The sequence below is a fragment of the Drosophila ficusphila genome, unplaced genomic scaffold, assembly GCF_018152265.1.
Source record: "Drosophila ficusphila isolate 14025-0441.05 unplaced genomic scaffold, ASM1815226v1 contig_791, whole genome shotgun sequence".
NCBI classification, from domain to species: Eukaryota; Metazoa; Arthropoda; class Insecta; order Diptera; family Drosophilidae; genus Drosophila; species Drosophila ficusphila.
Window position 1 is genome coordinate 3,682,499 of NW_025064737.1, and position 27,982 is coordinate 3,710,480.

At 40.3% G+C, this 27,982-nt stretch overlaps 1 protein-coding gene across 1 annotated transcript in view; it reads left to right on the forward strand.

Moving 5' to 3' along the window:
- Window positions 1-34: 34 nt before the first annotated feature.
- The window catches only part of LOC108098461, a 43,770-nt gene continuing 15,822 nt past the window's right edge, over window positions 35-27,982 (forward strand). Inside the window, 5 exon segments of the mRNA XM_017201366.2 lie at window positions 35-357; window positions 360-734; window positions 737-841; window positions 3,753-4,150; window positions 20,256-20,355. Coding sequence (XP_017056855.2) covers window positions 228-357; window positions 360-734; window positions 737-841; window positions 3,753-4,150; window positions 20,256-20,355 — 1,108 coding nt within the window. The 5' untranslated portion in view covers window positions 35-227.

Below are 27,982 nucleotides of genomic sequence, written 5' to 3' on the forward strand. Positions count from 1 at the left end.
CGACAGCGTCACTAGGGCCCTCAAAATGTAATCGGCCAAGGGCGCGGACTCAAAAGGGCCCACTCAGCTTGGCAGTGGGCAGTGGTCAACGGCAACGGCAACTGCAACTGCAAGAGCAACAGCAACCGCAACAGCAAATGCAACACCGCCACTGAATCTCAACAATCGACACAAGTGCAATCACAGCGGCAGCAACATCAGAAACCAAACAAAAATACGCAACATAAATGAAGTTAACAATCTGTCAAATTGCTAAATTATTTCTGCTGTTGACAGCCTTCTTCTTTCTCACTTCCCCCAGCACAGCCTCCTTAGCCCTCGGCTCGCCCCCCACCTCCTCCCCCCTTCCTCCCTCCCAGCGGCGGGTGTCCTTGTCCTGCGGGCTGCCAAGACAGAGACGGACTTTGCTGCGGCCACGCGGACTTCCCCAGCGACAGCGGCAGCAGCAACAACACTCGGCAGCAATTCAATTTGGCCACCAGCAACACGAACAAAGAGCCCACGTAATGCGCGTGAGTCTGAACGTCAGAGACGTCAAGAGCAACAGCCCGCAGCAGCCCGTCAGCAACTGCAGCAACAGCAGCAACAGCAGCAACAGCAACAGCAGCAACAGCAACAACAGCAACACAAGCGCCAGCAACAACATCAGAGCCCAGAGCAACATCAGCTGCAACAGGGACAGAAACGTCAACGGCGGCAACATCAAAAGCAGCGACTGGGCGTTTTAATTCCCCCTCGCTGCACGTTGATATGACGCATGTGCAACAGGGCTTCCAGAGCTTCCTCGACTTTTTCCAGCTGCATTTATCTAATGTCAGCGTCGATTTTCTACGTGACGTGGGTGAGTACACACAGGCCGAAAAACAAACCCATCACAAACAGGCAAACAGCCCAAACGGGCCAAGCATCCTTGTTTGCCTTGTTTGTTGCCACAGCCCCTCAAAATCCCTGCCAACATGCATTTAGCCATCGTGTATTATCGATGATTTGTGTGTGCCCGCTGCTCAAGTTTCCCTCCTTTTTTCTGTTCGCAAACTTCGGAGATTCGGAGGCGGAAGGTGGCAGGTGGCTGTTTATGAAGATGAATTGGCCTGCTGTTTGCCAGGGGTAAGTGTTTGCCGGCAGCCAGCGGGTGGAAGTTATGGGAAACTCTGCTAATTGAGTGGGCAAGTACAAATCAAGCGACTGAATTCAACTCGAAGCTATCTGGGCTGGGAATCTTCGGAGATGAGCGTCTCAAGTCGAGATACCCATCTTTGGTTGGGAGGAGCACAGCGTTCCCTGCAAACCCAATTTGCATGCATTATGCTTTGATTACTTTTCCTTTTTTCTGTGCTTTCCTTTTCCATGAAAACCCCCTTTCCTTCCAAGCGAATTTAAACTAATTTAAGCACGTTCTCTCTTCGACTTTCGCTTTTGGGGGAGGACGCAGTATAGACATCGAGACTTACGCTTTGTTCTGTAAAAAGTCACAGCTTTAATAGCTGCGAGTGTAACAGTTTAAAGTTAGGTTTATCTGTTCAGTAGACTCTAAACCAATTAAAACGAACTATGGCCCTAAAAAGATTAGCAGCTGCCACTGGCGGGATATCAATTTGCAGCGTAATTGGACTGCATGGCGAGTGCCACTCGCAACGGACAGCATTTGTTGGGGCTTACACAACAGCAACAGCTTACATGTGTAAGCATCCAATCAATCCACACCGTCCTTTGTGGGCTGTCTTATGTAACACGTTACCCAACTATTTCCCTGGACGAGGTCCGCTCTTCGTGTTGTCCTGAGGTAGAAAGCAGTTTATGGTCTATTTCAGCCGCTTTGTGCCACAGCCAACGATGGTCAGCAAATAGACTCACAGACTCTTTCCAGGACATAAATTACCAATGGGGCGGGAAAGGACAGCCGGCCATATGCAGCCAGAATCCATTTCAATATTTTACAAAACATAAAAAGCTGCAGCACTGCAAGGCAGCCAAGCTAAATTACGGCAAATGGAATTTATTTGTGCGGAATGAAAACGTTACGTTAGTTTGGTTTGCAAATTGAATTTCGTTGTCGGGCACTTAAATCAATTTAGATGGCTGTGGGAGCCAGCAAGTTTTACCTGTTATTTATGACACCTTCAAGACAGCCCCTAAATTAAAGCTATCGAACTTCAACTATTTACTCTGTGAACAACTGCGAAGTTGTTGCAATCGGCAAAAACTTTGGCGCCAAATAAGTGAGCCACAAAGTTGTGTGTTTACTCAGAAAATAACTGAAAAGAACCGGGCGCAGAGAAAGCAAGTTTAAATAATAAAACAGATAGCCAGACGAGGACCGTCCCAGTCGAAAAGCAAACTTTTCCAAATGGAACAGTCGCTGAGAGTCGAAATTAACTTTCAGCTTATCGCGATCTATGGCGAAATTCATTTAAATACCTAATCACTTGGGCAAACCTAATTCGGCATAAATATTCACGAACATAAGTTGCGAGTTTTCAAAGGGAAAGTTTTAATTTACAGAGACATTAATTCGCCAGAAAACTTCTTAAGCTGCTGGCCTGCAGAATCTCAGCCTATGAGCGGCATTTTATGGGTTTCCGACCCACCAGCCCCCCACCGCTCCCACCCCCTAATAACTCCCGGCGTGTTGCTCCCTGTCGAGATCCTTTGGTGCGAAGGCATGTGAATCACTGGCATTCATAACTCTGCCCACTTGTCGGACTCTTGGACAGTTACTTGCAGTGACAGCCGTTAGCAGGCCACGTCGGGAATCCAGAAAAAGGCTCTTTGAGCCCACAGAAGGGTCCGCCCAAGAAGAAGCGTTGACAGTTTGGCTTTTTTAAAACCTTGTTCATGCTTAGCCATGTGTAATATTGTAGTAGGATGTTTACCTACAATACCCACTGTACCATTATAATAAGAATTACAGTTAAAGACCAGAGATGTATAACCATCTCTCTCGCCCTCATAGAATATAATAAGTTTATGATCATGTATTGCGGGCTCGCTTAAGGGGCTGAACGAGGAGAAGAAGGAAGAGAATAAAGGAGCATTCAACGTCAGACATTTAAAAGGAGCAGTCGCATATTTTGAATAAAGTATTAAAAGAAATAAAACGAAAGTCTTGTTACTGTTACAATATGTTGTTAGTAGTAAGATCTAGTATGATTTTTTAATGATCTTTTTGTGTTTTTCTTGTGTTGGTTTTGTAAACATTTTCTAGCCTTTATCACTGTTTAAACCATTGTTTAACTACATATTTCGTATACGTAAAGAACCGATGGTGTTTCGATTTTACATTTCAACGAATTTTGCATTAAAATTGCGAGCTATAACCAATTGTAATTGACTTTATGTCGCAATGGTCAATTTTTATAAATTTATTTATTTATAAAAAAGTTTATAAGTCTCATTAATATATTGGATTTCCATTAGAAATGCGGTGTTTTAGTTAGTATATCACCTTATTTTTTCGCATTCTTTAAGGAACCTATAATATTCCAGTCTTAGGTTAGCTTAGCTGGCATCTCTGGTCAGAGGGCGGGGGTAAACAACTGCTGCCGTTGCAGACAGACACTCTCTGTGGGCATGGCCACCTTCATCAGCAGTAACAGTTACTACAGGCTGAAGCACACACCGACCTACACTCGCAGAAAAACCTCACCCCGCCAGCTTATGTATGCAGAAGTTTTTTATGCCACATAAAATGTTTCTCTTTCTTTTCGCCCTTCCGATGCGATGACTACGACGATGGCGACGACGGCGCACAGATTTAAGTGGCTTCATTAAATTACTCGAGCTGCCCCAATACACGAGCGTTGTAAAGACTTTAAATGCGGGCATTAATGCGGACGCCGACGTGGACGAGGATCTGAACGTGAATGCGAACAAGGGCCGCAGCGTTATTCGGGGTGCGAATATGGACGTTGACCCGCCCAGCCGGCCACGTCAGCAGCATCAGCCACATCAGCAAATATTGCAGCAGCAGCAGCACCAGGAGCAGGAGCAACTCCGTCATCCTCAGCAGGACGCCAAGGCAACCGCCGGGAACTTAGAGGGCCGGTGGAACGACGTCCGCAGCTTCTCGGGTCACTGCCATCAGCTGGCCGAGCAACTGGCCCACGACTTCAACAAGACCGTCGTCCTGTGGCCGTGTCCGCGAATGAAAGTGAGTACGTCCTTACCTTCACACCGCTGACCCACAGTGAAAAAGCAGTGTGTAAATGGTGGGTTCGGGGGCAGAAAAGAGGGGCTTTGATACACGTACTTAAGTAGGAGAGTCAAAGGAAACTTAAGTGTGCGAGCCAGTCTAAAAAGCTTATTCTCATGGGGTTCACGCAAATTCATCAAATTTTATTGGCAGAAAATCCAGACTTGCGAAATTTGGACATAATATACAAAAAGCGAAACTTATTTGGCACTTCCTGCATATTAATAAATTACATCCAAAGCAAAGGAGAATTGTGAACTGTGTGTAGTGCAGCGTTGCCAGTTTTTTTTTTTGCCAAGTCGGGACTTAGGAACTTTTTTAGTGAAAAAAGCGGGACTCTTACGTCGAAAGCGGGACATAATAAAAAACGTATATAACCAGAAGTTTTTAAAATATTTATCTTTTTATTTCCATCCAAATTAAGTTAAAGTACAATAGATAGTAAAATTAGCTATAGAAAATATATTTTAACAAAAATATAATATTTCCAATGATATTTACTTTTTCGTTAAATATTTGGGTTTTATTCGTTCCCTGAATAAAAAAAATAATAATATACAGAAATCAAAATCAAATAAGTACTATTCATTAGAACCATATGGCGTTTTAAACAATTGTCTGAGGAGTGAATGTTTCTAATTTTAACTTACAATAAAAGAATAACTATTTATAACAATCACTTATTCATGATATTTCTGTGAAGATTTCACTTTTTTAAAGTTTCTTTTTTCTCTTTAATAAAAAGATCACTGCTTCACTGCACTAAAACAAACGGTAATCGTTATTCTTTCGTTGATAATCGTACGTTTTCTTGAAACAGAAAATTATAAGCAAATGAAAATAAGGAAAGAGCGAAGAGAAAGAGAGGAAGTCGCAGTCGCACGCGCCTCTCTCACTCCTGAGCGCTTTATCAGCCCGCACGTTCGAATTCTCATTAAGAAGCGGGACTGAACCTGTCCCGCGCGGGACATTTAATTTTTATTTAAAAATCGGGACGTCCCGCCAAAATCGGGACGTCTGGCAACGCTGGTGTAGTGATACAATCAGGGTCTTTTCTCTTCGGTGGTCGCAGCAAAAGTGATCTTTATTTCATCATCTCTGTTAATGCTTAGCCTATTTCACAATCTCGTATGTGCGAGAGAGAGACGTACATACTTAGAGATGGGTTTACATGGTGTTTCTTAAAGGAGTAAGGCGGACATAAAGGATGACTTAACTTAAGGAATACACAATAACGCTAACTGCTTATCAAGCAGTGCTTAATAACACTGTGCGACAAAAAAATGTTTGAGTTGATTTTTTCTTATTTTTCACTTCTACTAGTCAAAATAAGAATACAAGTTTTTGGATTTGTTAATATCAATAGCCAATCAGCTTCTACGCACACTCAAAGGTCCCAAAAACGCGTGTTTTTGCATATTTCACAGCCTTATAATACCATATTGGGAAAATATTTTTTCACCGTTATAAGCGTTTTATGCAAGTTCAATATCTATTAATTAAAATATATTAAGCAAATATACCGTTAGGCTTTTATAACAATGCTCTGAAAAAGCCAAAAACAAGAAAGGAAGCTAGCTTCGGCAAGCCGAAGTTTATATACCCTTGCAGTCATCAAATATGTCGAACAAAACTCATAAAGGCTAGACAACATCGAAGCTAAGACGATTTTTCTATTCATTTTCCATATTTTTGACTATAGATCATATGGGAGCTATACGATATAGTTGTCCGATTTTGATCACATTTAATTCGTAATTCAAGAGTCGTAAGAAAACTCTATATTCCAAAAATCATACTTGTCTGATGAAAAACAACGATGTTATAATTTTATTTCCATTATTTCTATAAAGATTTTTCGATCTTTCCTATGGCAGCTATAAGATATAGATGACCGATTTTTATGAAACTTTTTTCTCAATATAAACGTTGTTAAAAAAACTTTATATTCAAAAAATCATGCTCGTGGGATAAAAAACAACGATGTTATCAATTTATTTCCATTAATTCTATATATAATTTTCGATCTCTCCTATGGCAGCTATATGATAGAGTTATCCGATTTTGATCAAATTTAATCCGAAATTCAATGACAGTTAGAAAACGCCATCTTGAAGAATTCAAGTCGATCTGATCAAAAACAACGGAGTAAGAATTTTTTATTTCATTCTCTCGTATGGGAGCTATCCGATATAGTCGGCCGATCCGGCCCGTTCCGACTTATATACTGCGTGCAATAACTACACACATTTTGGGAAAGTTTCAGCGAGATAGCTTTAAAACTGAGAGACTAGTTTAGGCAGAAACGGACAGACGGACAGACGGACAGACGGACAGACGGACAGACGGACAGACGTACAGACGTATTCCGATTCTACTCGTGATGCTGATCAAGAATATATATACTTTATGGGGTCTGAGGTGTCTCCTTCACTGCGTTGCAAACTTCTGGCCAAAATTATAATACCCTTTGCTCTGCAAGGGTATAAAAATCAGAAAAAAATTTCACTTTTAAAAAAAATAATAGTTTATTGGAAGTAAAAAAAAAAATAATATTTTGTGTTAAATATTTTCATAATAATAATTTCATTAAATTTATCATAAAAAAAGAAATCCTATCACTTAGAAGGTGGCATAATTATTTTTGTGCATAACTTATGCCCCTTAACCGAAAACAATCAAAAAAGTAACTCAAACAAACATTTCGTTAAATTTTGTCGCACAGTGTAATAGGAACATGTGTTACTTACAAAAACTATTTTTATGTGAACGGCTTAAATGAAATTCCTTTAGGAAGTAGGTGGGAAAATGTTAACAGAGTTGTTAAAATGCATTTATAAATACTAACTGTTCAAGCCTGAAAACAGTCAAGTTTGAAAAGTGCTGTAAAACAGGGCGATAGATGATTTAAAATGGTTTTATTTATCTATTTTTGTTATTTATATTTTAATACGACAGAAATGGCAAATTATTTTGATCCAAACATTTGAGAAAGTTCTTTTGGGTTAATTAAGTAGAAATTTAAGCGAAATAACTAGAGACATGACTGGAAGAAGCCGCAGGCCTTATGCCGCACAAATTTGCAATTTTGCAAAACAATCTCCAAACAAGGAAAGGAGACAGTTCGCACCACAAAAGTTCATCAAGTCAAGTCCGTGGCTGTGTGTTGAAGGTTGCAGGCAACCAGGAAATGGAAAATGGAAAAACCGAGCCAGAGGCTCAAGGCTGAAGGAAGCGGCAGCGGAGTTTTGGAGGTGGTTGGCGGCAGGGTGCGGCAACTGGCCAAAATATGCTGTGAAATTGCTTGATGAAAGTCGACGCTGGCATGAAATTACTTTTTGCGGCAAGTGTTGCTCGCCTACTGCCAAGTTGCATGCCAACAAGTGCCCAGAAGAATACCAGGCTTAATCCCGCATGCTTCCACTTGGCCAACTGTCACCCAAAGTTGTGCAACACAAAGTTCTGCTCGTTACTCTTGCATATTTTTATGAGCCCGCCCGGAATTCCAGGAATTTGCTGACAATTGATTGACAAGTGCTGGGCGAACTGCTCCCAGAAGTTTCTTGCCTTGTTGAAAATGTCAGCAAAGTTATTAATGAAAATCTGCGCGGCCCGAATGCCCTGACAAACCGTAACGAAATGATTGACAAACGTGGGGGGCTTGTCCTTTTCCCAAACAAAAGGCAATGACAAAATAACAGACTGCCGGGCCCTAAGGACAAGTTAAATAGCATCTGGCCCGAGAAATGCAAATTCAGAATCTCATTCGAAACCAGGCATTGAAGATTTGGTAGTACCTCCGACGAGCTTCAGCATTTCCCTCGGTTAAAGAGCCATAATTCCATGTTTTCTGCCTGCCAATAGCTGTTAGCTCTGTTGCTGTTGGCAGGCATTTAAATCACTCAACGAGTGCTTGCTGCCGGCTCAAGGCACGTGCCATGCCCCCTTCCCCCTTTCATCCGCATTCCTCCGTCTCTTTCGTCCTTGATCCCTGTGAGGACACATCTCGCCCGCTCACTCGGCACAACGATGGACAAAATGTTACAGCCTTGACATCTGTTTTTCTATATGCATGTTTTTATAAGCTTAGCCGCACTGAGCTGAGCTCAGCTCTGTTCTGTTTATTATCGGCGCGAAGGGGGCTTAACGGATGCACACTGCATTTCACGTGCAGCTGGATAGATGCTCAAAACGCAAACTAAACGAAAAATACAAATCCACGAAAGTACAGTCACAGCACGTCAAAAAAAAAACTCGTTTGAGCCGCAAAAGCGCCACCTAGCGTTGTAGAAGTGCATATTCAGCAAAAGATAAACTCACTAATAACGCATCCCCCCGTCAGAATTTTCCATAAAATGTTTTTCTTGGTTGACAGCAAGGTTTCGTAAACCAGTTTTCTGTTGACCAGCACAACTTTTTAATTTACCGCTTTTATGTTCATAATACAACATTTTTTAAGGTCTGATAAATAACTATAAAATTATCCTCAGGTAATGGCATTACCTTATAAGTATTGTTAATTGACTACAATTTCAAATGAAATTGTTTTTCTCTGGCAAAATGGTAAACAGTTTGCGTCGTGAAAAAAGTAAAAATAATTTTGCATTTAACCAAATAAATGCGTACAATAAAAACTTCTTATTCCCCTTCGCCCTTAAAGGTTTATTCCATGATGGAGTTTTTTAATTGTACTATATAAGTATTATCTTGTAAATAAACAAATGATGTATATATTAAGGAAGACTTTAAAATTGTTTCTCTTTTTACATGATACCATTTATTGCTGACTTTTTTCTTTGAAAACTGTTTGTAAATTCTTTTTTGCGCATTCGAATATTCGAAGAATATATATACTTTATATTATCTGAGGTATCTCCTTCGCTGCGTTGCCAACTTCTGACTGAATTTATAATATAATTTGCTCTGCAAGGTTGTGAAAATAATAATAATAATAATAATTTTTAACATGTAGAGTTTTCTAAAGACTCTCAAATTTTGAATTTAATTGTATTAAAATCGGATGACTTTATAGTCATATGAACAACCGTCGAAGATAAAGAAACTTAATAAAAAAATCATGTTTAGCGCCTCTATGTATTTTGTTCGATACATTTGATGCCTGCAAGGGTATAAAAGGGCCAGGCGAAGCTAGCTTCCTTTCTTGTTAAATACGAATTAATTAAATAAAAAGTGACGGTGTCCTATCGATTATGTTTTGTTGTGTCTTCATATATAAATGTTTTTGCGATATTATTGTTGTTAAAATCAATTGTACGACATATCTGCGAGGGAAACAACAAAATCACTTTCTCTGTGTGCAAAAGGACCGTTTTTACCAACAAAGTAAGCGATGTAAAGAAATAGGAGACCTCTACGTTGGTTGGCAACACAACCAAAAAGAAGGCCCGAGAAAAAAGCGACAGAGTTGCAAAACGTGCAATTAAGTGCGATGCGGTGTGCAATATTTATGCGCTGCAACTGCAACAAAATACGCCTATCGACGTTGTTGCGATGGAACCGTTGCAAGTTGCAACCCCTAAATCAGCTGACAAATGCCGCACAAAAGTTGCAATTGATGTGTTTTGTTCCCCTTCAAAGCACTTTTCATCGACCGTTTCTGGTCCTTGGGGCCGCTGTGAAAATTTGCAAACTGCCATCGACTCGGGAATGCGATCGCGACTGAGATGCCGTTAAGCGAGCACATCGACTGCAATTGTTATATAGCTGCGTATAACAGCTTAAAGCGAGTTGGCGAGATTTGGTAGCAGTTGTGCGCATATGCCACTGTGGAGAAAAAACTTACAATCGGACTCTTAAATTTTCTTTTTTTTTTTGACTGGTTATTTAGTTTCTAGTGATAAATACGAGCCGAAGGGAGTCCTTCTGCTTCAACGTCGATACCTTGAAATCTATTAGGGCTAGACTATTGGTATTAAATTTATTGATTCTAGTATTGAATACGCAGCGAAAGAAGTTTTCAAAAGTGTTGCTTCAAGTAAAGGCCTTTTACTCTTGTAATTTTTCAAATTTTTATCTGAAATTTTTTGAGCACATTTTTTGAGCATATATCTATACGTTAGGCCAAGAAAATTAATTTTAATTGTAACTATGACTGATATACATATATACATTTTGCGAAAATTAATTCGTGTTTCTGAAGATTTTAAAAAATTCCAAATCTTGACGTTTAGCAGTGTAAGTCCAATAATACCGAATCTAAATTTTTTTATACCCTTGCAGAGCAAAGGGTATTATAATTTCAGTCAGAAGTTTGCAACGCAGTGAAGGAGACACCTCAGACCCCAAAAAGTATATATATTCTTGATCAGCATCACCATCTGAAACGAAATATGCATGTACGTCTGTCCGTCTGTCCGTCTGTCCTCCTGTCGGTTTCTATGTAAACTAGTCTCTCAGTTTTAAAGCTATGGTGTTGAAACTTTTCCAAAAGTTGTGTAGTTATTGCACGCAGTATATAAGTCGGAACGAGCCGGATCGGCCGACTATATCGGATAGCTCCCATACAAGAGGTCAAAAAAATAAAGGATAAAAAATTATTACGCCGTTGTTTTTGATCAGATCGACTTAAATTCTTCAAGATGGCGTTTTCTAACGGTTATTAAATTTCGGATTAAATTTTATCAAAATCGAATAACCCTATCATATAGCTGCCATAGGAAAGATCAAAAAATATATATAGAAATAATGGCAAAATAATCATAACGTTGTTGTTTTTTATTCCACGAGCATGATTTTTACAACATCGACTTTATGAACTACCCTTGAACCGAGAAAAAAATTGCATCAAAATCGGACGACTATATCATATAGCTGTCATATGAACAATAGTCGAAAATATAGAAAATTAATAGAAAAGTCGTCATAGCTTCGATGTTGTTAGCCTTTATGTATTTTGTTCGATATGTTTGATGACTGCAAGGGTATATAAGCTTCGGCTTGCTGAAGCTAGCTTCCTTTCTTGTTTTACAATTATTTTATTTTCCCTTATTATTTTATACCACACAACCTTTTAATGGAAAAGAAATTTTGGTAAACAATCATTTCCTCAGCGAGGTAGCTCTAAAATTAAAAGGCCAATTTTTATTGAAAATATACTTTATGCGGGCAGGAATAAACCGACATTTACTGGCATCCATTATCCATCGACTTTTAATTTACTTGTGATTTCATAAAAAAAAAACTCTGATTGTTTGTCATGCAACCCGACTTTGTTGGTCCCCCAGTCAGATAATAGAAGCTGCATAATGAAGATTAATGTTGCATTTCAATTGAATGCGGTTCTAGATGGGGAATTGGTATATGTGATTTCCAAATCCCTTGGAACCAACTGTAATCGTTAAAAGAAACGCTCTTCGACGCAAACGCATTGCCAATCTAGGACGACTTGCCATTTATCTCAGTCAGTCAGTCGATTCGGTCCGTCAAGTCTGAGATGGGACAGTCAGTCGAACATTCATGCAGTGAGTCTCCCATCCAGTCCGTCAACTGGAGCTGCACTTTATCGAGGCAAAAGTGTGGATTCAAACACTTCGAATGGCTTCCATTCCTAGTTCCATCCGCTGGTGGCCCCCCGAGCATTTGCCTTTCACTCAATCAGTTTGACAATTGACAATTGCAAGGCAAGCTGAAAGCTGCATCAATGATAACGATGACATCCGTTCTGGCCACGCACTGATATGGCCAACTGGGGATGGTTGACGGTTGGATTTGAGAAATGTTATCCTGTACCAAGAGCTTGTGACCTTGATTGCGGAAAAATTTATATCAAAAAAAATTCAACCATTACCCTACACGAAAGTAGACCGGCGTGATATAAATTTCTTCAAAAGTAACTATATTTAGGAAAAAAGTAAATAATCAGTTGAGTTCCCTTAAATCAAGTTTTATAATTTTTCAGTCCGCGTTGAAGTTATATTGAAATATTCGTATACTGACAATATTTTTTAAACGATGACTATTTTGAAATTCTTAGTTCAAAGTTTTAAGGACCAAAAAAATGGGTATATGCTACAAATTTTTTGTTTTATAATATACATACGAAAGAGAATATCTCAAGTGGTATTTTCGAATATTGTTCATATGACAGAATAGAATGATATAGCTGTTTGATTTTTATGATACTCAAAAAATCATGGTCGTGTAATATAAAAAACAAAGACGTTATCAATTTATTTCCATTAGTTCTATATAGATTTTTCGATCTTTCCTATGGCAGCTGTATGATATTGTTGTCCGATATTTATGAATATTACAATTCAAGGATGGTTAAAAAACTCAATATTCTAAAAATCATGCTCGTAGGATAATAACAACGACGCTATCAATTTATTTCCATTAAATTTATTTATATGTAATATATACTTTATGTGGTCTGAGGTGTCTCCTTCACTGCGTTGGAAACTTCTGACTGAAATTATAATCTGCAAGGGTGTACAAAAGTTGGAAATCTTGGTCTTTTTTACAAAATGTTAAATTACTTACCATAGAATTATTACTAGTCAAAGCGTCAAACCAATTTAAAATAATGAGTGTTTTAAAAAACTAAAAATTAAATTACATAAAAGATTCTCCTGATTATACAATTACTAGTTTTACAGTTTTAATAAGTCACTGCTAGTTTCCAACTTCAAAAAAGTTTCGAAAAATGAGAACAAAAAATATTATAGTTTCATCTCACATACCTTGCTTTTCACTAACAGTATATACCCGGTAGCCCTTCTAGTTTTTATGTGTATTTATGTATTTTTGACATTTTGACCTTGGCCTCGGATCCCGGGTGTCCGACTGTCTGCAACGCTCATCGATTTGCCACTTGTTGTGGCGGCTGCTGCTGTTGTTTCCATCGAATATTTGCTGCGATTCTGCTGCGATTCTGCTGCAATTCTGCTGCAAATCGCTGCCTCTTTTTTTGTTCGTGATTGATTGCTGTTTACACACCCTTTGATGGATTCGCATGCGGTGTAGGCATCCGCGAGCGAAGTGCTCAAATTGAATTTTTGCACTTCTGTGCTTTTTTGTAATTCGATTTAGCTGCGTTTGATTGGATGCAAATCAAACTATTGAAGCTATAGCAGGTAGCATACTCATACGGTCCAATGTAGTTCCCAAGTCATGGAAACTGAGAACCCATCCTGTGTCGACGGACACAAACACAATTAGTGCAGCGTCCTGTATTCCGTTCTCTTTGTTTGGTGCTCAGCAATTCTTGCAACGCATCTGTCAGCATGTCCCTCAGAACTCAGCATTCCCCCTTCATCCCCTTCAACTAGCCCGATTCACTGCAGTTTTCTAAAAGCTTTGTCCTCCCACTACCCCATCGCAGTGTCCATTATATTTCGCAGTAAATTGCAGGGAAAATGGAGCTTTGTTTGCCAACATCAGCTTTATAGTTTCGGGAGGACGGGGAGGTGCCCGAATTGGCTTATTTATTATGATGATGCCATGTGCAGGTCAATGCACCGTCTGATGTGCCACGCCCCTTTGTTATCCGCCACATGTGGTAAACATGACGAAAAAAAACAAGAGCATAATCCAAACACGACAAGGAAGAGAACAGATGGGAGGGATATTGTTTTTTGGACTCAGCTGAGTGCCGACTCCCTATTAAAACATATTATACAGATTTGTCTTTAGCCAAGCAAGGACATTGCGATCTTTGGGACACCCGAACGGTATTTTTTCGCAATTTCTGGATACACGCTTCTACTCAGAATGTTAAACGGACACCGTGCCTCAATTCATAGAACCATGCGAATGGTGTTTATTACTAAAATCTTCAGTTGGAACCTAAAACCCTTTCACGATATGGTGATTTGAAAGCATCTTGCCCTGCTATTCATTGCTTAACTCTGCATTTATTATCTCAGTACTTCACCCTACGTAATTAAATCTGCGAAAGCAACACTGGTATCTACATATTAACCTACGGCAAGATTCACTTTTCATTTTCTTACTCGGAGGATTCTGTCGCTCCAGTAATTTTAATCCCCCGCATCACACATTCAGATTTTTCAATTGGTATTTACGTATCTTACTCGGTGTTTGTTGCTTCTGGTATTGATTTTAGTTTTGCAGTATTCCATTGACCTTTTGATTTTCATCACGAAATAAACAACAGTTTTACGTGTGGTGCATATTTGATTAATCTGTGGCAAAAAGCATTTAACTACAAACAGAAGCAACACGACAAGTGCGTATAAATAAACAATTTTCTCGGTGTTTTCTTTAAGACTTTTGTGCGCCTACATTTTAAAGACCTGGCTTGCAGGTAAATGATTTAGTCGTTGCCAATTTGAATCAAAAAGATAAGTTCCTATTATAAAATGGTACTTGATTAAGAAGAATATTATAAATAATATCTTTTAAAGAACATTTAAAAAGGATCTTAAAAATCTATGATATCCTAGTCGATATTAGTAATAAGCACATCTCATTAAAAAACGGTCAGATTGATTCAACTGAAACTAAGTCAGTAAAAGCAGAAAAGCTCTACGTTAGTTCAGGTTAAAACATTAAAGCTGAAATAAATACCTATGTACTCATAGATTTAAATCAGATGCTTCTGAATGCTATTAATATTCCTAGAAACTGGCAAAGTGCTGAGCAGCTTCGGCCAAACCAGAGCCGCCTCGCTTATTTCGAGTTAGTAAATATTATTTCCGCCACAGCTGTCAGCAGCTGACCAAGCCATCCTTCCTTGGCCTTCAGATATGGCAGGTGGCAATTAGTGGGCCAGAGGAATATAAGAAATATGGGGAAGGAAAGTCAGGGAAAGCTGAAAGTGACCTTTCAGACAATCTGGTAAAAGCCCTTCGTTAGGCTAAGTGGCAGGGACATAAAACCTTTTTGCGTCGCTTCCCACATTAATTGCATTCATCGCCCGCCCTTTGGGTATGCAGCAATTTGCATAAAAATCATAATAAATTCAATGATGCTTATTTTGCAAGAACCCTCTCGCCTCGCACACTCTCTCAAACATTTTAGTCCTTTATTCCGGCGAGAGAGAGTTGCCCATAAAAAGGCTGGCGGCCCAAAGAGGTTGCCACTTAGGCACCGCTCAATTATTCATAAAGTTGGCCCGACAAAGCACTGCTCATACGTGGCCCAAAAGCGAGGGCTTAATGGTCAGAACAAGGGCTCCAGGGGGATCGGGCCTCGGAAATTAAACCGTTTAACAAGCAGTCAAATCACTTTATACGGCCCGCCAGGTGGATCAAATCCCCCGAATTTGCGCTGCCATCCATCTTTACTGCCTTTACGGTCGTAAAATATTATGAACTGCCTTCAGCTGTCACAATAAATCATGTTATGAAACTCCAAGCTCAAATTGAGTGAAGCAGAATACACCACAGAGTCGAATATGTCGGTATTGTTTTACCTAAGCCAACATATAAGTTACCAATTCGGCAGACGTACCTACAATAAAGAACAAGTTTGGCATACAGATTCGATCAAATTAAAAGCAATATGTAGTGATACAATCAGGGTGTTTTCTCTTCCGTGGTCGCAGCAAAAGTGATCTTTATTTCATCATCTCTGTTAATGCTTAGCCTATTTCACAATCTCGTATGTGCAAGAGAGAGGCGTACATACTTCGATATGGGTTTACAAGGTGTTTCTTAAAGGAGTAAGGGGGACATAAAGGATGACTTAACTTAAGGGATGTACAATAACATTAACTGCTTATCAAGCAGTGCTTAATAATAGGTATATGTACATAGGGCTGCTTGCTACAAATAGATATTCTCATAAATATCTCTTAGAATTTGTGTATGTAAGAAATAGGTGAGTTTCAACGACAATTCCACAGTTTATTTTCAATTCAATTCAGTATAATAGAAAACATAATAGATAACATAAAAAAGAGAAACGTTTATCAGTGCCTCTAGCGTAAAGCAGTAAGTGCGGACATTCTGAATAGTTGGTCCGCATTAAAAAGCAATTTCCCCGGCAGGAGCAGATAAAAGGAGACACAAGTTATGCGAAACAAAAAATCCATCAGCAGGCATTTCCTAATCCAAATCGTATTCAATTTGGACGCAGACAGCTGAAGGAAAGAGAAAAACTGCACAAATTTGCCATGTGCTTTGGCGAGAGTGGAAACAATTTGGCAATGGCAGCACGTGCGAGTGTGATTTGCATCTGTGTGATGCTGGTGTCGAAGTGTGTGTGTGCCAGAGCACAGCAGTCAGCTGGAGCCCCTCCCCATCCCCATCCCCATCCCCCTTACCGCTCCTGCTGCTGGGTAACTTTATAGCACCTCAATGTTGTTGCCACTCGGCCACACAATAAAAATGCTCTATCGCCGGCCTGAAAAAAGAGCCGTCCAATGTGGGCCAGAACTTCATCGTTCGTTTGCTGATTTTGCTGCTGTTGCTGCTGCTGCGGCGTCTTAATGGGTTTGTTGCAGCCTCATGTCCCAGCCATTTATCCTCGGTTAAATGACAGCAAATTAAGTGCTCGGCGCCAAAGTTTTGCCTTTCTTTTATTGTATATTGATAATAATGACGGCCCCCGAAAAGGAAGTAATTTCCCCCATTAATTTTTATCTCGCAGGGGCCAGCTGTTGGTTATTTCTTATTGAAAATGAATAAACATCACAAGTTTTCCAGCTGCCGCTGTTCGGAGGAAGTTTGTATTTCACATTTGACCAGCCCCAAGTGCTTATTTATAAATACCGTCATTGTCACTGTCAACCCTTCGGCAGAAACAGTCTTTGCAAGCCCACATAAATATTTTCATCCTCACCAAGCCTGCAAAGAAGTCGCCACAAAAGAGCAATTGAAATGTTTCGTGTAGATATGCACACGCCCCTAACTAAATTATTAACATGTGAATAAGTTTACAAAGCTGTTATGTGTAGCGAAATGTAAAGCAGCCAGAGATATACACGGCAAAAAACGAAATGCGACAACAAAAGAGGTCGCTGAGTTGAATGGGGGATAAGCCAAACATCGGATTTTCCGCAGAGGAGGCGGGGCGCATTCCTTCCATTCTGGTCGGAAAATCCTCCAAAGAGGCTGCCAAATGTCAAATATTTGCCGAGCTGTGATTAATGTTGATTCTTTTTTTGGCTCTTGGCTCCTTTGCATAACATTTCGGCTGCCAGCCAACAGCAATTCACCTGTGAATAAATGCCAAAGAACAAAAAATAAATCAAGCAAGCGGCAAAGGAAAAGCGCAAGAAAACTCATTTTCCGGCTGCTTGACAGAAACAATATATATGTGCTTCCCTCGCTTGGCTAATTAAATAAATTGATTGAACGTTAAACAATTTGTCCGAGCCATAAAGCAAAGCCGAAACAATAAAACTAAGCCGGAGCCAGCATCGCCACAATAACCTTTAATTTCCCAAGTGCACTTAGCAGTCTGGGAATGAGGGGAAGTGTGGCCAGGCAGTGGCACAAGGGTGTCCAAAGGGGTAGCCCCAGCGAAGGCCCCCTGGACGATGGCTGGTCACGTTGTGTCAATAGACGTCCGAAATGCACTCCGATGCCAAATTGTTGCAATTGTTTTAGCCCAAGCCCCGCGGTTCCTCGACAATGCCCCCTGACAAGCAACTTGGCCCGAACACCGATGGGAAAGTTTTTCGAACTTTGACCGAGCTCATCGATGGCCAAGGAACCAGAGGGCAGAAACCAATAATTGCAAGCTGTGCCATTAAACAACAAGGCTCCTTCCGCACATTTGGGCACCGTACAAATATTGCAACAAGAAATAAAAAAATAGGTATTATAAATAATACCTACATTGTTTGATTAATCATCAATAAGAGCGTCACTAAGAAAAACAGTTGAATAGTGTAGAATTGTTAGCAACAAGCCACTACTTAACAATTGTCAGTATATTGTTTGGTACATGACTAAAATGTTTACTCCTACTATACAAGTATGTACATATATCCTTAATCCGCACTTTCACTTTCACTGTCTGAATCCATAGACAAGTAAAAGTTAATAGCTATCGAGCGGGCATGTCCTTTAAATTTTGTAAAAGTCTTTGCTTGTGCCTCGCATTTATACCGGTGAAGTAAGTTGTAGCAAGCAGCCCTATGTACATACATATCCCTATTATTAAGCACTGCTTGATAAGCAATTAACGTTATTGTGTATCCCTTAAGTTAAGCCATCATTTATGTCCCCCTTACTCCTTTAAGAAACACCATATAAACCATAAAATCTCTAAGTATGTACGTCTCTCTCTTGCACATACGAGATTGTGAAATAGGCTAAGCATTAACAGAGATGATGAAATAAAGATCACTTTTGCTGCGACCACGGAAGAGAAAACACCCTGATTGTCTATAAACACCCTGACAAAGTCTATAATGACTTTTTTAGTTAACAATTCGAGAAAAGTAAACAAACAGACACATTTTTAGATAATACCATATTATTTACATTTTAGGTTTCATATTTTTCTATTTTTTAATTAAAATTTTTTGAAATTTTATTACTGCAACTGTCTGCTTCCGAAGTAAAGCAAACTGTCAAGCCCTCATCTCATTTTCGCTTTCTCTCATTTGCTTTTACTTTGTATATACCAGTTGCCCAAAAGTTAATCGCCATTTTGATCAATATTTATTCGTTCATTACGAATAAAAAGGAAATAAGGAAAAGGAGAAATTCAAAATCATCGAAGACCTTTCAATTTATAATCTCTCCTCCCCTCTGATTGCTTCCGCTGTTGAGAAAGATGTTGTTCTTGCTGTTGCCAAACAAATTCAATTTTGTAGAAAATTGTATGTGTCCAAGCTGCCTACACGTATTTTCTCAAACGTTTTTCAATCTATTTCGTCTGCCAAAATAATGAAGCAGGCAAACGGCCATACAACAGGCAGCTGTCCTGGAGAACTCAAACTCAAATCAAGCCGACAAATGAGTCTAAATACAGACGAAAACAAGCTAAGCAAATGCCGGCATTTGAGGGGAAAAAGGTCAAAAAGGTAGAAAAACCAGCTTAAAGCTGGCTCTCTGACGGCCCTGCCACAATCGACAACCCGAACCCAGCCCCATCTGAACTGCCCTTATCAATGCCAATGGAAAATCGAACGAGCAAGGGCCTTTTATGCCCGGGCACGACGATGATAATGGTGGTGGCAATGGTATGGGGGTATGTCACGAAAGGAGGAGGGAGGGATATTGGAGTCAGGCACGATTATTGATTGGAGTCGGTTGTCTGCCTATGGACCGCTCAAATGCTCTGATTAAACGTGATTGAATTGTCTACGGTCATGTTGTGGATTTATTTGCGCGCCGGGCATCACAAATAACCAATAACAAAACAGGCCCATCAGATATTTCACTTCTTTCGGTATTAGTTTGGTTGGAAATCATAAAGTTTGTAAAGCAGATTGTTGAAGGTTTTTATAAATCCCAAACAAAATGATTAATCCTACAGATGTTCTCTCTTTCTGCAAAGCTATTGTATCTGAATAAGCAATGGAAATTGCCAAAATGTTGATGACATAACATATGGGCAGCCCTTAAGTGTATTGATTTAAAACAACTCAATTTGAGCTGATTACCCTACTTGTGGGATCTGAGCTCTTTAAAGAGTCGCCGTTCGCAGGACGATTACCACTTCCTTAGGAGAATTGCAAATCTTCCTTTGTATTCCTTATCCCCACAAGACTCTTTAACTTCGATGTACAAACTAAGTCTACCCACCTACTTAGTCCTACAACCCACACGCAGTTCCCCATTGTCGGCTGCCAAGTGGACATCACCTCCTTCCCCTCCATCTCTCTATTCTTTAATTGCTTGAGCATTTAATTTGTTTCACTTTAACAAACAAGGCAGCTGAGCACCAGAGTTCGTGTTTAGATTTTCATTTGCAGCCCGCAGAGACAAAAGGTGATTGTGAATTGTGGGATGGGAGGACAACAAGGCCAACAACAGGGTAAACACAATGGGGATCTGGGGTTGGGGATGGGGGTTGTGTTTATAGAGCCACCAGGGGTCTTGTTCATTTATACCATTGCAGTGTAAGCCACTTGGCCAAAACTCTTTATTCCAACACTGAAGCCATCTCTTTTTCGCAGATCTCCAGCAACTTTCTGCCATCCTTCGAAGCCATTTCCCTGGCTGTTCAGAGTATTTCGGCCAAGTTGAACTGGACGCAAGCGGATATCTATGTCGGCGGTAAGTTATGCCATTTTGTAACCAAATTTGACTCATTCGGCTTTGCCAGGAATCTGTTTTGGTTCCATTACCATACAAATTGGAGATATATGTTTTGGCTTTATTACAATTTTTGCTTTTTTTTCTTTTCTTTCAAAGTAGCTACATAAAGAGGGTATACTATATATGTATTGTAGTGGTACAATCAGGGTCTTTTCTCTTCAGTGGTCGCAGCAAAAGTGATCTTTATTTCATCATCTCTGTTAATGCTTACTTAGCCTATTTCACAATCTCGTATGTGCAAGAGAGAGACGTACATACTTAGAGATGGGCTTACATGGTGTTTCTTAAAGGAGTAAGTGGGACATAAAGGATGACTTAACTTAAGGAATATACAATAACGTTAACTGTTTATCAAGCAGTGCTTAATAATAGGTATATGTACCTACATAGGGCTGCTTGCTACAGTATCCACCTAACAACGCAGAAGAAACCATTTTATAATTTAGATCGCTTCTTGATGTTCTAGCTGTAATGACCTCCATCAAAAGTTTACTAATTATCCAACGCAACCCCAACTTCTTTATGTGGCTGTCCAATTATAAGCCCACTTTTAAGAGAGAAGCCCCAACATCCCCACCTTAATCCCCTTTCATCACATCCGATGGCGGGGTCGATTACTTCCAATCCTCGTTTCGTGGTTAAGGGCAAAGCTGGTTGCCTAAATGTTAAATAAACACATTTGCCGAGGGGATCCAATGGGCGGTAGGTGGGCGTGGCCGAGGCTGGAGTCGCGCCCACGTAATGCCAAATTATGGGGTCATCAGGAATAAGAACGGGCCGATGGGGGGAGGGGGAAGCTGCTTGTAGCCAACGCGAAGTACACGTGTGCGTATACGCAACGCAATTAGTGGTGACATTATTATGATTAACGCTGTCCCTGTGTCTGTGTGTGTCAGTGTTTCTGTGTGCGTGTGTCTACCCGACGAGTGTTTGCACAAACGCTGACAGCCGCAGAAAGATGGCAAGTGGAAATGGAAGGGAGGTGGGGAGACAGTGGGGCAAAAGGGTGGGGTGGGATGGGGGGAAGGGCAAACAGATCCCCATTAAGTTGACACTGCTGCATCTGGAATTTAATTAGGTGGCCGCGCTAATCAGGCGAACCAGCCAGTTACGTCCTATTTAAATACTCCTAGTGTTCCCCAATTAGTTAAGCTGGCAATCAAACGCAGCCGTTTAACCCCTGGCAACCAATTAAAGATTAATCGAAATCGGAAACCGCTGGTAGCCACAAGATTGCTCTAGGTTAAAGGTTAAAGTTGAAAATGAACAAATCGGAAGGAGCAGTCTTAAATTGAGTTTAAATTTTTATCTAAAATGCAATTTTTATCAGGAATGCAAAATATGTTGTAACAATACATTTCAGTTAAGGCGGGCAACTCCATTTATATCTCATCACTCATTTTCCTCGGTAGTTTCTTCTCTCTAAAGTGGCCATTTCTCGTCGGACCAAGTTTGTTGACCCCTCTCCTGCTCTCCACAGCAACTTTGCTGTGGCAAAACAAATCAGAAGAAAGTAAAAAGTGCAAATTATGTGACAGCAGCTGAGCAACTGAGAAATGGCATAAAAACAAAGTTATAAAATAAAATCCAGGGCAAACCACAGAGCCAAGACAACAGAGAAGCTCACAGACCCTCGGCAAATTCAGATGTCATGGCTGGTGTGGGAACAAAAGATATCTTGGCTGAATAACCAAATGCCAGCTAATAAAATCAGTCAGACAGCCGTTAAGTTCTGCGTCGAAACCATGAAACAAAGCCAAGAATAAGGAAATTTTAAATGTGCTGGGGACGCCGGCCCATATATTTTGGTAGTTTAAGCTAAAAGTGCTTACAAAATGTTTTCAATTCTACTCCCTTAGTCATCATTACAGCAACCTATTTTCAAGTCATCAAAAGGAGCGATTAAATATTCCACTTATATCCAATGAATGAAGGTTTGCTATGATGCCTTGATTTTTACTTACAACCCATAAAAAAGCGACAACGTTTAAAGAAATTTAAAGAACATGGTACACATGACTTCAATCGACTAGAGGACCATATATTTCCAATCAGGCTCTGTAATAAGCACATGTTTTATAGGGTCCAGTGTGCATGATAGTCTAGGGAAGAGCACCCATGTAAGCGTTCTGGAGCTTGAAGCGACTAATGCTCGCACACATCGAGCACATTAAGCATCCATAGAACGTGACCAGTCAGATTCACCGGAGAAGAGGCACATCTGGGCAGCCGTTCAGGGAGGTGAACGATGTCGGAACCTCCAAGACGGTCGGAAGTCCATGAAGGCCGCTTAGTGCGGAAAATATGGCGAGAGTCGGAAGGAACATTCTCACGCACTTCCTTTGATTTATTCCCCTACGAAGCTACCAATCCTGCTGGGACTCGAAACATTTTTATGAATAATGCTGCAACATCTTTGTCTATAAATAGGCCATAAACCGAGGACACTCCGCAAGTAGACATTAATCTCAAGTGTTTAACAATTAACGTGATGGGCCGGGATGGCCGGACTTTTGGCCAACGCTCATCAGCGTTTGCGAGGCTCTGGCTTTTATGACAGCCTAATTAGCGGGCTGCCGTCCTCTTGTTTATGATTTGTTTCGCCCTAAGTGACAGCTAATGGAGTCAGGGCCGTAAAAAGGTGACCCAGAGCAGGGCCATATGCCGGCGATTTGTTGGGCCAGCCTTCGCGCTGATTGGCTTGACTTTCCCTCTGACTTTGGCCTCGAAGCGGGGGAAACTTGCAATTTCCAGTTTGCGTTATCTCTGTCATCGATGACGAAGCCGATGACAACACGGGGCATCCAATCAATGGACTGTGCCGCACACTGCGGCAAGTTTGCGCTGAAGATTGTATCGACTGCATTATGTAAATTGTGTGTGCGAACAAAAGCAATTTGCAACTTTAATTGCATTTCGATGGACTGCGCCAACTTTTTCCTCAGCCTCAATCAACAGTGAGAACTGCCAAGAGAACAGCTGCAAAGTGTGCGGCAAGTATTTTCTCAGCCGCAAGAACCCACGCTCGAGTTTAAACTTAATTATGAGCGAGTTCGGAGCCTGACTCTGTGCTGATAACACTCGAAAACTCGCCATTAAACGTAACGAATGAGTCGCACATCTTGGGGCAGGCGTGTGGGTAAAACACGGCTTAATTTTTAATGTCGCCCCATTGCCAGGCAAATGTGTGAATACTTAAGGACGAAAGTTTGGTAGCACTGGGTTAACTCGAGTGCCATTTGACATGACATGCGTGCGGAACTGGCTGTGAACTCAAACTTGTTTTTGATGGACAAACAAGCTTGTGATGCTCACTTAATGGCCCGGCTGGCCTGCAGTGTTGCCAACTCCTCTGGTTTGGTTGATAGCTAAAGTATAAAGCTACATATGTTAGTGAAAGGATATTTTATTTATTTCATTTTCATTTATTTATTAAGTATTTTTAAGTAGTTTATATGTCGCTTTTTTCTGGCAGGTTTTTGCAGAAACAGATGTAACAAACGTTTTTTTGTTAGTCTGTAAAAAAGCAGATAATGAAGACTTATGTTTGGTATGTGCGTGCAAATCGCAAGGTTTTATATTAATGCTAGATTTGCAATATTTGCAAAAGCATTACAAATACAAGAAGGTACCGGATGTTTTTGAAAATAGCTATAATTCCCGCTAACCGCTAGTTTTCAATTCATCCCGCATTTTGCTTTGAAAACCGCTAGATCTAGCAGGGAAATAGCTAAATCGGCAACGCTGCTGGCCTGCAGTGCAAGATCCGGCTTACTCGAATCTCTCTTACTCTCATTTCCCTTCGACAGCAAACTTTCCAGAGTCAGGAGCAGCTTGCCACAACTCGGGCAATTGAAGTGCTGACATCATCCAAATGGCGGGAGCCTATGCAAATGATATAGCGCATACGCCACGTGCGGCATGTGCTGATTGCATTTAAGGGATCCGGGAAGAGGCGTGGCGCAGCTTAGATAAATGAGTGCGGTTCCAGTGAGCACCCACAGACTGCCACAGTTTATACCCCTCCCCCTCTTTATGGCTTTGGCCAATTTATTTACCTGCCCGGCCATTTATTTGTGCTGCTGCGTGTTTTCAGGCGCAGTTTTTTGTAACGATTTTTGGTTTCGCGGCAACAAAAAAAAACAAACAGAAACCAGAAGAAATAACTTTTTAAACTAACCCAACTGAGAGTAAAAGCGCAGCAGGTCGCATTTATACGTTTGGCCGCCTGAAATTTGATGTTTGGCAAGGACAAAGTGGCGCTGAATGTTTGCGGCTTCTGTAATATTTCGAAATTTTCAATGCACTTTTCCCTTCCTGCTTGTATCCTTTGGCTGCGCATTTTTTACGTGCTGTTTTTTTTTTTTTTTTTTTGCTTGGTGCCACTGTTGGATATTTGATTGTAAATAACAACGCTTGGCTGGCCAAACTCACTAGCCAACCCGAAAAACAGCCAGTGCACTCGGATGCACTCTACACACCTACCTTGCACACTTGCGGACAATATACTAGTGCGTATAACGTGTTTTCTCTAAAATATTTATATTATAATCCACAAATTAGGCTTCTACATTTTCACGAAAATTGATTGGCCAATATAAAGCCCCATCAACCATATAATAGATGAAGGATAATGTATAATGAAGGGTACCTGCCACTGCTTGAAAGGGAACTGAATCGAGTCAGAAACAGCACTTCCCCACTGCTTTGACTTTAAACCCGACAGCTGCAACTGCTTATCAACAAATTAGGCTTCTACGAAAATTGATTAGCCAATATAAAGCCTCATCAACCATATAACAGCTGAAGGAATCCAAATGTATAATTGGTCTTTAAATTAGAGTACCAGTAAAAAGTAATAACCACTTTAGGATATTCTTGATGGCCTTCCGAATTCCTAATGTAATAAGGTTGAAAGATACTTAGCAATTCTGATAATTTGATCTAATACCAATACTAATACTAAAAGAGGGTTGCTGTTTTAAGGTAATAGTAACTCCTAAATATTATTTGCCTCTAAAAATTTGGTAACATTGAAAAACTATCAATTGTAAAATTTATTGTATTTTAATTTAACAAATTAAATCTAGTATTTAATACTAAAGTTAATGTACTGTAAGGCACTGGATACTAAGTCCTTCGGCCTGAATTGTAAAATTAATATTTTCCTTAGATCCTATTGGGCCACATTTTTATTAGCAATTATTTAGATGTCCTTGTAAATAAAAAGACATGGTAACAATCAAATTTACCTTTAATTTGAAGGCACGGAATGAATAACTATAAGCGAAGGGAAACTTACTTATCGATCGTGCCTTTCAACTATTTAATCACTATGGACACTGAATTCTGAAATTGTTGTTGGTTACAGGTCTGCTGTTTACTGCTTAATAGACCACTGACCACAATAATGTAAGCCAGTTAGTGACTCAAAACTGCATTAATTTGGCAGCTGTTTTTGGTCGCTAAGCGCGTAGAAAATCGCACATACCCAGCAGCTTCGAGTGAACGCGCCGCAATTTAAATTTTGAGTCGAGCGCATGAATATTAAAATGCATAAAATGAAAAAGCACAAATGCAAATACGAGCGAGAAGAGCACTCGTCCGTATGCGTGTGAGAGTGCCCTGTGTGCGAGTGCATGTGTGTGCGGGTGCGGCAGACAGTTGCGCTAAGTGTGCGCATTTCCTATAGAGAAACCCTCGAGTGAGTGTGTGTGTGCTTAAGCCTTGGCATTGCGGAAAACGCAGAGAAGTTAACCACACGAGAGGCCAGTTCGTAGTTAATGCAGGAATCGCATAATGAAGAGTACCTGCCACTGCTTGAAAGGGAACTGAATCGAGTCAGAAACAGCACTTCCCCCACTGCTTTGACTTCAAACCCGACAGCTGCAACTGCTTATCACACAGGCACCCGCGAACCGTTATCTTTGTGCGCCAGTTATGCATTTGTATTTGTTATTGCTCGCGGAGAGCATGCAAATTGCCTCAAAACGCAACCACACAACTTTGTCTTCGGTGCGGCAGAGTGCCGGAATGGAAACAAAAGAAAATCCTGCCGGAGTGCATATGGCAGAGGCTCACGCTGAGCATCGCAGGATGTCGTCCTCGCCTTCGTCCTTCCAGTTTCTGCTGCGCTGCGTAATTGCACAATTTTGCACTTGGGCAAACATGAACTTGCCAATCGCACGAGAAGCCTCCCCGCTCCCCGCTCTTCGCCCTCCCGTCCCAGTGGCAAAGTTCTGTGTCACCAGTGGCGGATCCACTCTGGGGATCCACGTAATAAACGCGGTATTGAGAAAAGAATGCCATAAAATCGTGGTATGAGACCCCTTACACAGTCGTCCATTGAAAAAATTATGGAAACTTTTTAAAGTTCAGCTCGAACTAGCGTCTGTTTTCACTTTCCACACCTGCTAAGTGTAAAATGAAAAGACGTTTTGTACTTTAACAAGAAATGGAAAGAAAGTATGAGTGTTCTTAGTAAACATCAATTCAATATAACCCTGTTCGTGGGCTGTTGGAGCTGTTTTAAAACTACCGACGCCCTCTTTAAGAGTATAGACTACTGTAGTAGTCTTTATTTTATTTCTTTCTTTTTAAACTTTTTACACATGCGTTGTTCTCCAAGTCTCTATCAAAAGTCGGTATGCCATGGATGGTATCTTATCGATAACTTATTCAATAACAATTATATGGTAACTCTTAATACTACCAGTACTAAGTACCACCCTGTTACATCTGGTAGCTCTTAATACTACCAGCCTGCTACACTACTGAGATATGGGTTACCGTTATTTTAATAGGCAAATATTTTAAAGTGTATGTATATGTTTTTGTAGCAAGCCCGACCTTTTTCATTTTTAGGATCTGCTCCAGGGTATTAAGCTTCTCCGTCGAAAGTTGTTGTTGAAATTCTGTTCAGTTTAATTTTGGGATAAGTCTTCATCCGCTGCCCCTTTTCCTCTTTTGCCCTCTAAGAAAATGAGGAAATTCTGCTTCTTTTCCTGCTCACTTGGCTGCCTCCGAGTTTTGGAAAGGTTTTCCAGCTCACATCTCAGTTAATTAGCATGTTGTCAGCTGCATTGCTAATTGAGTTAATGGGAAGCAGAAAGTAAGGAAAGAAAACGATGTAGCCGGCTAAGTTACCGTAATCTAAATAATTCTATAACATGTTTCACCTTAAATATAAATTAATGAAAGGCCGGAGTGATGAGCTAATTTCAGTTATCAATTACCATCTTTGTCCCACCTTTATCCACGCTATCGTGTGTTTTAGTACACAATTTATGGCAGAGATAGCTGCTTTATAAATCTGAACAATGCCATGTCTATCTCTTAGGTTGAGATTGCTCTTTATGCACCTTTCATTAGCTCCTATGATCTATGAGTCTTCTGGTCAGAGATATAGGTAGTTTTATCCACCTGTGTGCCTTGGGGGCCCATTTATCAGTTATGTTTTTATTGATTTTTCTTAAAATTGTAAAAGCAAAAAAGGGATCTAACTTTTCAAAGCTAAAGTTATATATTTTAACAGTTAAAACTGAATTCAAAGAATTAAAATTGTACTGTATAGTGAGCTTTAAAT